At 41.7% G+C, this 15,971-nt stretch overlaps 1 protein-coding gene across 5 annotated transcripts in view; it reads right to left on the reverse strand.

The window, feature by feature from the left end:
• adcy2b (adenylate cyclase 2b (brain)) overlaps nt 1-15,971 on the reverse strand; it is a 627,652-nt gene that overhangs the window by 330,811 nt on the left and 280,870 nt on the right. For 4 of the 5 annotated variants that reach the window (XM_087986815.1, XM_043689618.2, XM_087986814.1 and 1 more), the window contains exon 4: nt 645-806. The exons of the other annotated variant lie outside the window; for it this stretch is intronic. In XM_087986815.1, coding sequence (XP_087842941.1) covers nt 645-806 — 162 coding nt within the window. The remainder of the gene's footprint in view (nt 1-644; nt 807-15,971) is intronic. 5 annotated transcript variants of the gene reach the window in all.

Consider the following 15,971-nt stretch of genomic DNA (forward strand, 5'->3'; position numbering starts at 1 on the left):
AAAGGTGATTAAAAAGTAGAAATTTGATGATAGATCTGCCACAAACTGCCAAACCTTTTTATCATGCATTGACATCACTTTGACATACTACCTTGTGAGTTATTATAAAATGTAATTAAGGCTCGGTGGGTAAGCTTCAAAGTTAAAGTTGGCTTATATTCCATTCTACGTTTTGATACATCTGAAGCAATATTACGTGAAGTCTATCAAGTTTGTTTAAAATGTATTATTATCATTGCTCATCAATCTTACTTTGAAACCGATCTTGATGTTGAAAGAAAAACATTTTATTGACAGCCAGCAACAATCCCTTATTAACTGCACATACTGTATCTGGTGTTTTTCATCAAAACTTAAAAACCTTAATTGCCTTATGTTTGTAACAGATATATTCCAGTTGACGAGAATACTCAAGCCATGCTTTATTAAAGTAAATTTGACATGAATTGTGTTTCTGTTTAAAGCATACTCTGGACAATAGTGTTTCAAAGCAGATACATAATTGACAACTGAAAAGAGAACAAATTTAAACAGCATAATTAGTATTTTCACATACTGTTTACTCTGTTCCATTTCTGTTTGCATTTTAAAAAATAAATTGGGCATGCATTTAGGTTTCACATCTAATATCTCTGAATGCTCACCTGCCAAACCAAGTGGTCCTTAATGACAGATGTGGTTGATAGACAGACGCTGAGCACTATAGTATGGGAGGATGATGTCAGCACACTGGCAACAACAGCATCCCGCATACGAAAGGGTAGCATGGTGTAAACCACAAAGATAATGAATAAGAAGAAGGATACCTGGAAAGAAAATAATATTCCTTTGTATTGGTGAAAAAATGGAACAAAACATAAGTCATTCCTAACTTAGGGCTTAAATATATCACTCACAAAAACAGTTATTTGCTATGAAAATGTGATTGGAAATCCCAGTGCTCCAATCTCTGCAGCTCATTAGATGCAAAGACCCTGGACCACGTCAATGCTTAGCATGAAATCTGCAATTTTATACCATCAGGGAGTAAGCACATAGTGGCAAAATTAATAACATTTTCTATTATTTTTTCTCAGGTTTCAAAGATTCAGTAGTATTTACTTTTCTCAATTACCAGCAAGCGAGAACTTTCAATGTTCTAGATACTTACGTACTATCATAAATATTGCTCCGGAGTATTGCTGGAAAAAAAGATGCATTTTGTTGAAACATGTCACCTTGCACTTATCTGGACAATTCACAAGAGTACCAACATAATGAGTGCAAATATGTTTATACTCTATGAGAAGAATATGTTTTGTGGTTGGCTAATAGACGCTGGTTGATAGAGGCATGACTTTGGAGAATGAACCAGTTATATAATAAGTGACAATAACTGCCAAAATTTTTTTTTAAATCAGGAAGGTTGATTCTGTTTGTTCAAGGCACTGCCCTGAGGAATGAACCAGAAAATGGCTGCCACCAATTTTATTCAATTGAAACAGGCACAGTATGTGTACATGTTCCTTCTGTTTGGAAACAGGATCCTGTGTATTAATATATGGACTTTCCAATATGCATCATATGAACAGCCTGTCTGATAATCTTAAATTGGTGGTCAGTGTAATTCTCAACACACTCAGGAATACTTAGCCAATATTGCTCAGACACAAAATCACATCAAATGTTGCTCAATGGGCCTAGAGTTTGGCAAACGTGGGCAGGTTGGGTACAGTCAGTATCTTGTTTGTTGTGAACAGCTCAAGAGACATGCACTTGGGTATGATCTGCATTATCAAAGCAGACTTGTGTGTAACATTCATTCCATATTCTCATCTTCACACACCTAGCACTGTTTCAAGTTGTTTCAGATTACACACAATATTAACTACATGATTCATGAACACTCACTTACACATTTCATTCTTGCTTAGAGAACAAGGTGGCGTATAACCCGAGGTCAACTAAATGGCAGGTACCAGCGTAGCTGTGTACCTTCACATTCATTGAGAAACCAGTGGTTTTCATTAGTGATGAAGAGGCATTGTCAACTGATCTCACACTAACAGCCAACAGTTCAAATATCAACACTGCATATAGTTTCTAGAGTTGCTTTGAGATGTAAACTGCAAGTTATGAGTCACGCATTGCACAGAATTGACAACAGTGCAGCGAGTAATGTGATAGTCCATCTACCATTATGGACAGGTTAGAATCTGCTATGGACAGCCAGGCCCAGCAGCTTCAGGGTCTGCTGGTGAGGTGCTTGTACCTGCACTCCATCACTCCAGCCATTAGTCCCCAGGCGGATGTGGTCACATGGGCAATGGGGGAAGGTGAATTTTGACCTAGGGCTCGGTTTCCCCTCCGCATTAGGAGACAGGGTAGATTCAGGAGGCACTCAGTAAACACAGAAATACACATAGAGCCCCCTTGGCGGTTTTCACTCAGAACATTGCAAACATGGCCAGGGCCTCCACTTCCACTTTGCCTGCCCTCCTCTGGAACTTGGATGCTCAGGCAAAAAGAATCTCAGCATGCCTGGACCACCCTGACACAAGTGGTCCCAGGGTCTCCTAACCAAACATTCAGAGCCAATGGACTCCATTGCCAAACAGTGGGTCCCTCCATGCCAGCTTTGAAATGTGGCATAGTGAGAGGAAGAAGAGGAGGAAAACTTACCGTGGGCACTTTTATGCAGGATGACAATGCCTGGTACATAAGTCTTCACTTATGGATATGTATTTGCGTTTTAACTTACACGAGGTTGTCAGTGTCTGCATAAGCCCTAAACATATTGTTATATCAGTCAGTATCACTTTGCGATCGCAGATGAGGCTCAAAGAATGAAATTCTGTGCAGAAATCCTACTGCACCATCTTGACACGGAAGACCAATGCTTCTGTACATGGTGATAGCATTGGTCCGCCTGTTTAGCATCCCTGCTTTTCCATTTCCTCTTTGTATCAAAGTGTGCCTGTCAATGGGTTGTACAGCAGTGGCTGTGCCAGACAAGTGCAACACACAGGGGATCAATGCTGAAGGATGTCTAGGAAGTAGGCATCCTGTGTGTTGTATATTGCTTATAATTAAATGCAATGTTTCTTCCCTTTAAAAGCCCTATGACTGGTGGTGGCAAAAGCCCTCTCTCTTACATGTCAGTTCACTTACCAGCCCACTCAGAGGGTGCTTTTTTTAGCCATTTTCTTCCTCACTGAGCACCTTCAATTCCAAAATGATGAAAAGTGACAATGTTTCTCTGCCAGTGGCTTCTCGCCTCAATCTAAGTGTGTCAGTGAGCCCCAAACATCCATGTCCCTTTCATAATCGCTCATTCTGCTAACCCCACAGGCTACATTCTTATACAATTCCTCACACATGCTGACACCTTTCCCACTCAGTGCCTGACATATGAGTGACCATACCAGGTGTAGTCATACACTGTCCCAACCTGAAGTCAGGGTGCTCGGTTGCAGTTGATTCTGCCCTCCCTCATTATCCTTATGGTCTCCATGCCTAGTTTTCCTGATATCTAGTTTGTTTTGAGAGTTTTAAAGACAGGAGTCTGAATATTAATGGAAGGAGATGGTCCATCAACAAGGCATTTCACAAGCGTTAATCCCTGCCAACTGACAACTCATTGCTGCCGAGCATCTTGCCACTTTGCTTATAAAAAGCATTAAAACAAGGGCAAAATAATCTCAACATTAATAGAGATCTCTTGGACCTTTCGTCCAATTCAGCCACACATTTTTTTCAGAGCCCACATTGCCCAGACCACTATATGATTTCATCCATAGTGATGATTTTAACTATATAGATTGGTGTGTTCTGACTGATTTAAATTTAGTGCTATATATTTAGGAAGGTAGGTTTTTGCCTAATTTCTTCCAAGAAGTCATGTTACACTAGCACATACCTTTGATTATGGTGCATGCTTCTGATCTATATACTGATTGAAAAATAATGAGCCACAAACAATTGTTTCTCGTTGCAACAGGAAGATAGAAAGGGTATAAATACAGATTTAAGAAAAAGAACCTTAACCATTAACTTTCTGCTGCCTCTCTATTAATCTCCATTCTTTATTAAATTATGTTTTTACACTGTTTCCTTCTTTTTATTATCAAATTTGTTTCAGTTGTATTATCATGTTGTATTATCCTTTCTCTCTTACTTTTAAGTACATATAAGCACCAACACATAATATAATTTTCTTTAATAAATGAATGTAACTACTTTTCAAGAAAACTTTGAATGATGCTTGTTGTAAAATTTAGAATAGAAGACAAATTAATATTTCTTAAAAAAATGGAAGTAATTATGTACATGAAAATCACACCAGCAGCTGTCAGGGCTTAGACTGGACTCCTTTGTGCAGGATTTGGGAGACAGTAGCCACAGACTGGGAAAAGAGAAATTTATGAAAATCATGCCAGGAGTGTACAAAGATAAGAATTATTTTGACTAATCCCTTTTATTCAAACAAATGTTGAACATGTTTCCAACATTTATTTGTGCTAATACCAATAACTCTTTTAAGGCAGTCAAATGTTGTCAAAGTAATGAGATGTAGAAATTCAGAAATATGATGTTAGGTGACAAACCATTATAATCAGTGATCCACAAAGTAACTGGAATTTTAAGTGATTCAAAGAAAAAGGGTAAGATGGGGCTGGAAACAAATTGCAATGACAATTGCAATGACAATTGCAATTAGTCCACAAATTGCTGAAATCTTGCAGCGGCCTACCACTAAGCAGTTGATAGATGCTGAGACCAACTGCTGAGCAGCTGATTCTGTACTATGTGTAACTTCCATCTTTCAAGGGTTGCCAGTATTGGTTCATAACCAAATGCATCATTCACTCAAGCTAGCTATCCAATAAAGAACTGCTCTACTCCAGCTACCCTACCCATCAATAACTCCAGCCACCAATGCAGTTCTGTCACTGGAGGCGGCCAAGAGGTCCGACAGGCAGGTTGAATGAGAACCTGACGGCAAAAGATGCTCGCTAAGCTTTGTGGTTCAGTGATGATTCCCTGGGTGCTCTTTTCTTGGCTAATCTAAAATTGGCAATAGGTTCTCTTCACCAGAAACAGAAGGATGAGATTTCTCTACCTAACCATGTAAGGTTGCATAGAGATCACATTGGAGATCAGCAGCCATGTGGTTGCCTGGAACTTTGGTTGTAGAGCCTAAAGCACTTCAAAGATCTTCTCTATTTTTACCACACTGAGTACCCTGCTGTTTGTTATGTCTTTGCTGTTGTGATGGTATACCAAGGTCCTCAGAACATCCATTCTCCCACAGAGTCATAGAGATGTACGGGATGGAAACAGACCCTTCGGTCCAACACGTCCATGCCGACCAGATATCCCAACCCAATCTAGTCCCACCTGCCAGCATCCGGCCCATATCCCTCCAAACCCTTCCTATTCATATACCCATCCAAATGCCTCTTAAATGTTGCAATTGTACCAGCCTCCACCACTTCCTCTGGCAGCTCATTCCATACATGTACCACCCTGTGTGTGAAAAAGCTGCCCCATAGGTCTCTTTTATATCTTTCCCCTCTCACCCTAAACCTATGCCCTCTAGTTCTGGACTCCCCACCCCAGGGAAAAGACTTTGCCTATTTATCCTATCCATGCCCCTCACAATTTTGTAAACCTCTATAAGGTCACCACTCAGACTCCGACGGTCCAGGGAAAACAGCCCCAGCCTGTTCAGCCTCTCCCTATAGCTCAACTCCTCCAACCCTGGCAACATCCTTGTAAATCATTTCTGAGCCCTTTCAAGTTTCACAACATCTTTCCGATAGGAAGGAGACCAGAATTGCACGCAATATTCCAACAGTGGCCTAACCAATATCCTGTACAGCCGCAACATGACCTCCCAACTCCTGTACTTAATACTCTGACCAATAAAGGCAAGCATACCAAACGCCTTCTTCATTATCCTATCTACCTGCGACTCCACTTTCAAGGAGCTATGAACCTGCACTCCAAGGTCTCTTTGTTCAGCAACACTCCCTAGGACCTTACCATTAAGTGTATAAGTCCTGCTAAGATTTGCTTTCCCAAAATGCAGCACCTCACATTTATCTGAATTAAACTCCATCTGCCACTTCTCAGCCCATTAGCTCATCTGGTCAAGATCCCTTTGTAATCTGAGCTGTCCACTACACCTCCAATTTTGGTGTCATTGCAAACTTACTAACTGTACCTCTTATGCTCGCATCCAAATCATTTATGTAAGTGACAAAAAGTAGAGGACCCAGCACCGATCCTTGTGGCAATCCACTGCTCACAGGCCTCCAGTCTGAAAAACAACCCTTCACCACCACCCTCTGTCTTCCACCTTTGACCAATTTCTGTACCCAGATGGGGCAGCATGGTGGCTCAGTGTATAGCCACTACTACTTCACAGCACCAGGGTCCCGGATTCGATTCCAGCCTCAGGTGACTGTTTGTGTGGAGTTTGCACATTCTGCCCGTGTCTGCGTGGGTTTCCTCCCACAGTCCAAAGATGTGCAGGTCAGGTGAATTGGCCGTGCTAAATTGCTCATCGTGTTAGGTGCATCATTCAGAATGAAATGGGTCTGGGTGGGTTACTCTTCGGAGGGTCGTTGTGGACGTGTTGGGCCGAAGAGCCTGTTTCCACACTGTAGGGAATCTAGGCTAGTTCTCCCTGTATTAAATGAGATCTAACCTTGCTAACCAATCTCCCATGGGGAATCTTGAATGATACTGAGGTGTCTTCTTTCATACAGAATGGAATCATGTATATTGGTCCTCTTTTGACTCAGTACTCCCTAGTCTCGACAGATTCTTTGTAGATTTCAATGCATCTCTGCTTTCATTCATTCACTGAGTTCAAAGTTTGTGCGAAGATTTGTAGCTCGGGTGCTCATTGTTGTGGTTCTGTTCGCCGAGTTGGAAGTTTTTGTTGCAAACGTTTCGTCCCCTGGCTAGGCGACATCATCAGTGCTTGGGAGCCTCGTGCGAAGCGCTTCTTTGATGTTTCCTCCGGTATTTATAGTGGTCTGTCCCTGCCGCTTCCGGTTGTCAGTTTCAGCTGTCCGCTGTAGTAGTTGGTATATTGGGTCCAGGTCGATGTGTTTGTTGATGGAGTTTGTGGATGAATGCCATGCCTCTAGGAATTCCCTGGCTGTTCTCTGTCTGGCTCCCAAGCACTGGCAAGCCAGACAGAGAACAGCCAGGGAATTCCTAGAGGCATGGCATTCATCCACAAACTCCATCAACAAACACATCGACCTGGACCCAATATACCAACCACTACAGCGGACAGCTGAAACTGACAACCGGAAGCGGCAGGGACAGACCACTATAAATACCGGAGGAAACATCAAAGAAGCGCTTCGCAGGAGGCTCCCAAGCACTGATGATGTCGCCTAGCCAGGGGACGAAACGTTTGCAACAAAAACTTCCAGCTCGGTGAACAGATTCACTGAGTTGTTGCGAGTAGAAGGTCGGTTGGCTCAGTTGGCCAAGGCCGCCATACATGTTGACCAGGAAGGTATTCAATGATTCTGAAAGGCCTGCCCAGTGCCATTTGCCCTATAGGCAAAAATAGAGGCAGAAATGATAAGGCTGGAAAGTGAAGGAATCATCAAACCAGTCCAGTTTGCAGCATGGGCAGCACCAGTAGTACTGATTGTGAAACCTAACAGGTTGGTTCACCTTTGTGGATTTTAAATGAAGAGTGCACCACTTTTTGCAGTTGGATAAATACCCAATCCCTCACCCAGAGCATTTATACACAAAGCTAGCAGGGGACCTGTCTTTCACCAAGCTGGACATGAGCCATGTGTACATGCAATTGCAGTTAGCTGAGGATTCCTATAAGTACACTCCAATTAATACCCTTAAAGGTTTCTACCAATATACAAGACTGACATTTGGGGTATCATCAGCATGTGCAATTTTTCAGTGGACAATGGAGAATGTTATACCAAGGTTGTCATTTATCGAGATGACATGCTAATAAGAACGAAGACCAATAAGGAGCACTTCCATAACTTGGACATCAGCCTTAGATGTTTTTCTTAAGCAGGTATACACCTAAGAAGAGAAAAATGTATGTAGCAGGCACCCCAACTGATCTACTTGGGCTACAGCATTGACAAGACCAGGTTACAAGGTTTAGAAGATAAAGTGAGGGCACAATAGGTGACATAGCCACACCCCCACCACCACCACCACCACCACCGTGTCTGTACCGGAGCTTAGGTCTTTCTTTGGGCTCGTCAATTATGAAAGTTCATACATAACCTGGCCTCTATCCGGGTGCCTTTGCATCAACTCTTAAAAAAGGTCAGCCTTAGAAATGGTCGCATAGCCAAGCCATAGTTTTCAGGGAAGTGAAGAAACAGTTGGCACACTACGATCCCAAATGAGACCTTGTATTGACATGTGATGTCTCCCCATATGGCACAGGTAATATTTGCTCAAGGGTGGCCCAATGGAGAGGAATGCCCAATAGCAAATGCATCTAGGACTGTGGCTAACGCAGAGCATAAATGCATCCACATCAAGAAGAAAGATTTGACAGTCATATTTGGAGCCCCAATTTCCACTAAAGGTTTCTGGATAAATTTGAAATGATAATGAACCATAAATCCTTGCTAGGTCTAATTAAAGAGGGAATACCATCCGGGAGGCCAAGTAGCAAATGCAGATGCGTTGAGCCCCCTCTCGCTGGCAGATATCCCACTGGTTGCACTGCCAATGAAAGAGTCTGTAATACTTTTAAATTTTCGAGATATATTGTCAGCTATGACTGGAATTATCAGACTTTGAATGCAGAAAGATCCGGCTCTGGCAAAACTGAAAACAGCTGAGGGTGATGGGGGAAACAAACAGCTGCAGCAAACAGAACAGAAACCCTTTTGCACTCAGAGATCAAATCACAGTAGAGGTTGGCATATTATTATGAGGAGTAAGAATGATTATCCCTAAAAAGGTCACCACTAGACACTTAGAGTCCACCAGTGTCATCCAGGCATTTCCAAAATGAAGATGTTGGCGAGAGGTTACAGCTGGTAGACTAGATTGAACGCTGATATAGCTACATTGGTGGGGCAGTGCTTAAAGTGCTAACATGGACAAAAATTACCACCAGTAGCTCCCCCAAAATTGGTGGGAATGGTTGAGTAAACCCTGGACTTGGTCACATGACAACTACATAAATCCTTTAATGAGCTCAATGTCCTTAGTCATTGTGATGGGGCAGCACGGTGGCTCAGTGGTTAGCACTGCTGCCTCACAGCACCAGGAATTCGGGTTCGATTCCCGCTTTGGGCAACTGACTCTGTGGAGTTTGTACATTCTCCTTGTGTCTGCGTGGGTTTCCTCCCACAATCCATAAATGTGCAGGTTAGGTAAATTGGCCAAGCTAAATTGCTCATAGTGTTAGGTGCATTAGTCAGGGATAAATATAGGGTAGGGGAATGGTCTGGATGGGTTACTCTTCGGAGGGGTGGTGTGGATTTGCTGTGCTGAAGGGCCTGTTCCATACTGTAGGGGATCTAATCTGATCTAATCTAAAGTGGTTGATGTGCATATAGTTCATTCATCAAATAAGGGGACAATGTTAGAATAAAACTGAGCACATCTTTTGCAATACACAGACATCTAGCAGTGTTGTTGACAGGTAATGGCCATCGTTTACCAGCAGGGAATTTGAGTATTTCCTAAAGTCAAATGGCATTGTAAATGTAAGGAAAGCTGCTTACCATCGATCACCCAATCATCTGGTAGAAACTGCAGTCCAAACTTTGAAGGCAGGATTAAAGAAACAGACAACAAATTTCCTAGATACCAAACTATCCTGGTTCCTACTTGATTATAGCACCACACCTCATGCAACTACAGGGACAGATCTTACAGAGTTGCTGTTGAAGAGAAGATTCCACACCAGGTTAGATCTGACCTTCTTGGACCTGGATTGAGAGTGAAATAACATCAGGGATGCCAATGCCAGACACAAGACTCTCCTAAGCGAGAGAGATAGTTTGCTTCAGGGTACAAAGTTTGGTGTAGAAACCACAGGAATAGCCCCGAATGGATAAGAGGCATGGTTGGTGAGGTCAGGTCCAGTGACTTATAAAGTTCGGGTAGGTGCAACAGTCCTGAACAAGCATGGAAAGGTGCGAACGTGCAAACAGGGCGAGATCAAAACATGCCCGGCTCCTTAGAATAGTCAGTAGGGCTGCCAGAACCCATAGGTTCTCCTTCTTCATCAAGTGTTGAAGAGACCTCTGAGTTTGTGATGGACACTGCTTTTGCCGTCTGAAGACAATTAATTTCTTCTAATACGCTCAGGGCATGAGACGAGCTTCTGTGCATTGCACGCTGGCCATTTCTGAGGCAGAGTTGAAGGAACCTGACGTGCTGAAGTGTCCCAGGTGGAGCTACATAAAAAAGAACTGGCTTATGTCCTCTGACTCAGACGGGGAGGGATATAATCATCGTAATGAGGTCAGTCATGTGGCCCTCGTAGAATAAGAGTTCCCTGATTAGACAAGATTAACAGCCTCAATCAGGGAGTCCTGGCTGGTAAATGATTGGATTCCAGTATCTGTAGTCTCTTTGTCTCTGACAAATAAAAACACAAGTGTCAGACACCTGACACTCTGAGGAAGCTAGATCAGTGCCAAGGACTTCCCATGTGTAAATAAAGGGTGACTTGATGATGGGATTCTGGGCTCTGTGGATTTTTCTCAGTCACCATGAAGGATTCACCTTCTCAATCAGTCCCCTTGTCTAAGGCACGATGACTCTCAGGTTAAACTATTGCCAGTGTCTCTTTCTATGGCCTGGTCAAGTAAGACAATGGTGACAATTTGGGTGTGGCTTATGTTTGTTTCAGATCTCCAACACCTAAAGTTCTTTGTTTCACTTTATAGAATTAGTTCTTGCCATGTGAGAAATAAACAAGGGGGAGGTGTGAGACAGCGTGTGTGTGTGTGTGTAGGGGTGTGTATGTGTGGGGGTGGGGTGGGGAGGTGGGAAGGGGTTGTGTGGTGGTGGCGGTGATAACAGAGAATGCAAGAAAAATGGAGGGCAGTCAGTTTCTGAAGTTATTGAATTCAATGGTGACACTTGAAGCGTTGATAAAGCGTGGCATTGAAAAAAGCATAGTGGATCAGACAGCAACCTAGGAGCAAGAGAGTCGACATTTCAGGCATAACCCTTCTTCAGGACTATGTGGAAAATCAGGTGTTGTTTCTCAAACTTGGTTTCTACTTCAATGGAATACTGCAGTAGGCCCAGGACAGAAAAGTTTGCGTTAGATTAGGTTAGATTCCCTACAGTATGGAACAGGCCCTTTAGCGAAACAAGTCCACACCGATCCTCTGAAGAGTAACCCACCCAGACCCATTCCCCTACCCTATATTTAACCCTGACTAATGCACCTAATACTACGGGCAATTTAGCATGGCCAATTCACCTGACCTGCACATCTTTGGACTGTAGGAGAAAACTGGAGCACCTGGAGAAAACAGACACAGGGAGAATGTGCAAACTCCAATCAGACCATCACCCAAGGCTGGAGTCGAACCCTGGTCCCTGGCACTGTGAGGCAGCAGTGCTAACCACTGAGCCACCATGCCGTCCCTAGAGTAAAGTGATTTATTGAACTGGCAAGCAATTGGGAAATTGGGCTTCATTACTATGGGATTCTTTTTAGTTCTAATAAAGAGTCAGACCAGACTTGAACATTAACTCTGTTCTTCTCTCCATTGATGCTGCCAGTTCTGTGAAGTTACTCCAACATTCTCTCTGATTTGGAGGAGATACTTTTTCAGCCAACACTCCCCGATCTTTTACAAGAAAAAAAAAATCACTTCCACATGATCGATTTGCTTTCTTTCATGGACCTAACAATCTCTTTAGGTTTCTTTCAGTCTTATTCTATGCATGCTTCTTTTTGTGACACAGCTTAGGAATGATTTGCAGTCAAGGTAAAAACAATGACTGCAGATGCTGGAAACCAGATTCTGGATTAGTGGTGCTGGAAGAGCACAGCAGTTCAGGCAGCATCCGAGGAGCAGTAAAAGCCCTCTGGCCTACTTGGCCTAATTGCTGGGATAATTTTCATAGCTGGTTTTCCCAGACATCAATAACAGTTGGTTGGAGCAGTTGATGCACACTCTTCTTGCCATGTTGTTTTTATATGACTAATGACCTGAGTCTGTGGCTTTAGGGCTATAGTTCTCCATCACTCCAAATCACCAATTGTTATTACTTCCTGAACTCAACTTGCCTGATCTGTTGATGTGCCTTTGTTATTGTTAGGTCATCTTTCTACTACAAGTGGTTAGAAAATACTTCATCTTAGACTTCCAACTGCAATTCTGCTTCTGGTTATTTCTTCTTTATGTTGCAAATCGGTATAAATCATTGACATAAGTAATGATATTCACTGTTTGTTGCTGTTATAATTATTACTTTTAGCCAACTCTGATGGATTGACTTTTCTTATTATTATGAAGTCTAAAGACACACTTTGGACAGATCACGTAAGGATGGCAGATTTCCTTCCCTAAGGAACCTGCGTGAACAAGATTTGTTTTAATGACAATGATTTCATAGTCATCATTAGACCAAACCTTTGGTCCAAAATGCATTAATAGAATTCAAATGTGATTTCAACCCACATTCCACAGCATTAGCCTGTGTCTCTGGATTACTAGTCCAGTGACAATATCACTATGCCTTGCATCCCCTATATAATGTATTTCAAAATTTCACCGTAACTACTCTTAGGTACCTTTCTTTCAAAAGCCTGTGCCACTCCCATTTGATTTACTACCTACCATTGGTAATATGAGTTTAGATATTTGCTACCTACTGTTGGTAATATGAGTTTAGATATTGCTAAAAAGAGGTACGAAGCTGAAGGTTTTTTTTTGTCTTGCAGTCACCTTGATTGGAATGCAAAAAACAAACTCAAACTTTGAAAGTGAACATCAATTTGTCCACCATGAGAAGAGGGTACTAACTGGTTGGACCTTAGATGGCATAAAAGTGCAGCTACATCTGCTCAGTATAAAACTTAGCCAACAAATTAACTCAAGACTAGAAAGGTGGAATCTGATGGGTCAGGACTCTCAAAGAACACAACAGAGATTAGCAGTCTCCATATCCCACTTTTTAATTTCAAAAATGAGCAAACTCCTTTTGCCTAAATGGATCAATGTCCTGCATATAATTAGGCGTAGCTTCTAACGTACTGCATGATTGACTGAATCTTAAATTGGTTTCTGGTATAATTCACAGCACAGTCGAGCTTATTTAACAGAATCACATCTTGTGCCAAATGCTGTGTTTGGAATTTTACAAGCACAGGCTGGCCCTAGACAGTGATTGGTGCTTGCTGTTTGATGTAATCTATTAGTCATTGAGATATATGGCCCATATATCTGGCATTACATTGACAATGAAACTTGTATATCATGTTAATCATCTGCTTGGTAGGCAGAACATCTTTTTGGCTGACGGCAGTATCTGTTATTAGACAATACGACAAGTGTGTGTTTACGACAAAATGATAGCTTGAGACAACTAGCTTCACCTGTTGATCAAAATTTTGAGAAACCTTCGCCTTCCAGGGAAATCTGAGATAGGCTGGGCACACTTCAGTGGCAAACATAGTGGCAGAGGGACTTTCACTAGTTTTGGCAATGTATGGTGTTGACTTGATCAGAGTAGGAGAAAGTGAGGACTGCAGATGCTGGAGATCAGAGCTGAAAATGTGTTGCTGGAAAAGCGCAGCAGGTCAGGCAGCACCCAAGGAGCAGGAGAATCGACGCTTCGGGCATGAGCCCTTCTTCAGGCATGAGCCCTTGATCAGAGTAGCCATCATCAGAACAGAATCATAGAATCCCTACAGCATGAAAACAGGCCATTTGGCCCAAACAGGTCCACACCGACCCTCCAAAGACTAACCTACCCAGACCCAATTTCTTACATTTCCACTGACAAATGCACCAAACCTCCACATCCCATTTCCACTGACAAATGCACCAAACCTCCACATCCCTGAATACTATGGGCAATTTAGCATGGCCAATGAACCTAACCTGCACATCTTTGGACTGTGGGAGGAAACCAGACAACCCAGAGAAAACTCACGCAAACACAGGGAGAATGTGCAAACTCCACACAGTCAGTCGCCTGAGGCTGGAATCAAACCCAGGTCCCTGGCACTCTGAGGCAGCAGTGCTAACCACTGAGCCACGGCAGAATAAATTTAATATCCATTTTCTTGACATAAGGATTGCATGGTGATCAGAAGGCTAGGTCTAAGTTCATTAAGTTGTCAATAAGGTTAATCTGATAGTTTGTGAAACCATTGAAATTTCAAGGTATTTATTGACCATGAATGCAAACGCTTGGTAAATAGTAATAGAGAACTCGCCATCAGATTTCTCAACTAACATATTAAGAAAAAGGAGCACGTCGATTGTTTCATTTCAATGGTAGTTGACTAAAGGATAAAAATTATTGAAGGTATAAAGAATTTCTTTAATGCAGCTGCAGATTCTAAAATCACAAAGGCATCATCTACATATTGGAAGTATGCAAGGTGTAGAGAAGGTTAGTGGTTATTCCATGGAATGTAATCATCCCATGACAATGAAGATGTGAGCAAGAGTAACCATCAAGGAGGGCATACAGTGTGTTAGTAAAACTGAACTCAACTGCTTGAGTTGCCAAGATCTATGAAGACAGATTCAGAGATTAGTAGCACATCTAACTTGCCATGACGTAGTAACCTGATGCAAATGTCAATGGCTTCCTTGAGTAGAATAGCTTAGCAACATTGATCACTGACATTCAGTGATACTCAATATGTCACATTTGAATCTAAACCCAGCATGCTAACTTTAAATCACCACATGCAATTTTTTTGCTCCGTTCTACCTCCCCTCTGTCCAGAAAAGGGGTCAGAAAATCCAAGCAATATCACATTGTTGAAATTGTCTACTGATAAAGTAACATTAGAATTTGGATTATACTATTAGCACAGAGTGTTAATATAACAAATATTCTGAACACATTTTGAACATCATAACACATTCTCCAATCTGTTGTTTTGCAATGATTATTTTTAAGTTTGAAAAATATCCAAACCATGTTATTTCACTATGAAATGATCTTTGAAATGACAGAATTTATAGGCTAGTCATTTCATATGAAAAAAGGAAATTCAACTTTTATCATAACTTCATGAGGAATTTGATTTTCCACATTCGTAAAACTGTTGGTAATGCTCTGAGAATAGGGAGCCATTGGTCTGTTTATTGCAATAATACTTTATTTCCTCAGAATTTTCATTTCTCTCAAACACATTTGACAAGTAATCACTACTTCTTCCTCAAAAGTTCTCTTGAGAACTAACTTGTTGATTTCTGTTGCCGCTTCAGTTCAATGGACTGGTCAAAAAATAAACATTGCAGCATTTGCTTTGCCTGTAACATTTAAGAGGGTTTTATTTCTATGGGGCAGGGAATGGAAGGTTTTCAAGTTCATTACAACTGCAAGCTGGAAAGGTTAATTTGATTATAAAGTCATCATGTAAGATTGTTTTAAGAGCTACTTTTGACATACTTCTCAGAAAATTACCCGTATGGCTGACAGAAAAGGTCACATTTCATTTCATCCTTCAATGTAGTAAACGGTCAAGAAGAGGTTTATTTGACCTTCTCATGTGTTCCTTAGGCACAGTACACTCTTTACTCTCTTAAATAACAACAGTAAGGATAATTGTTTCTGCATCCAGTTTAACTGAGAGCTAACCTACCCTATCATGTACATGGTTACTCTTTTTCCAACAGCCATGATTTACATGTGTAACCCTAAACTGCTTCCTCCACTTTTTTGGACTGATAGTGCCACATTGTAAGGCACCCCCATGTCTCTTGGCACACAATTGATTATTAACCTTTACTTCAGTT

This window comes from Chiloscyllium plagiosum, unplaced genomic scaffold, assembly GCF_037043375.1.
Source record: "Chiloscyllium plagiosum isolate Xiang-an unplaced genomic scaffold, Cpla_swu_hap1 HiC_scaffold_5, whole genome shotgun sequence".
Taxonomy (NCBI): Eukaryota; Metazoa; Chordata; class Chondrichthyes; order Orectolobiformes; family Hemiscylliidae; genus Chiloscyllium; species Chiloscyllium plagiosum.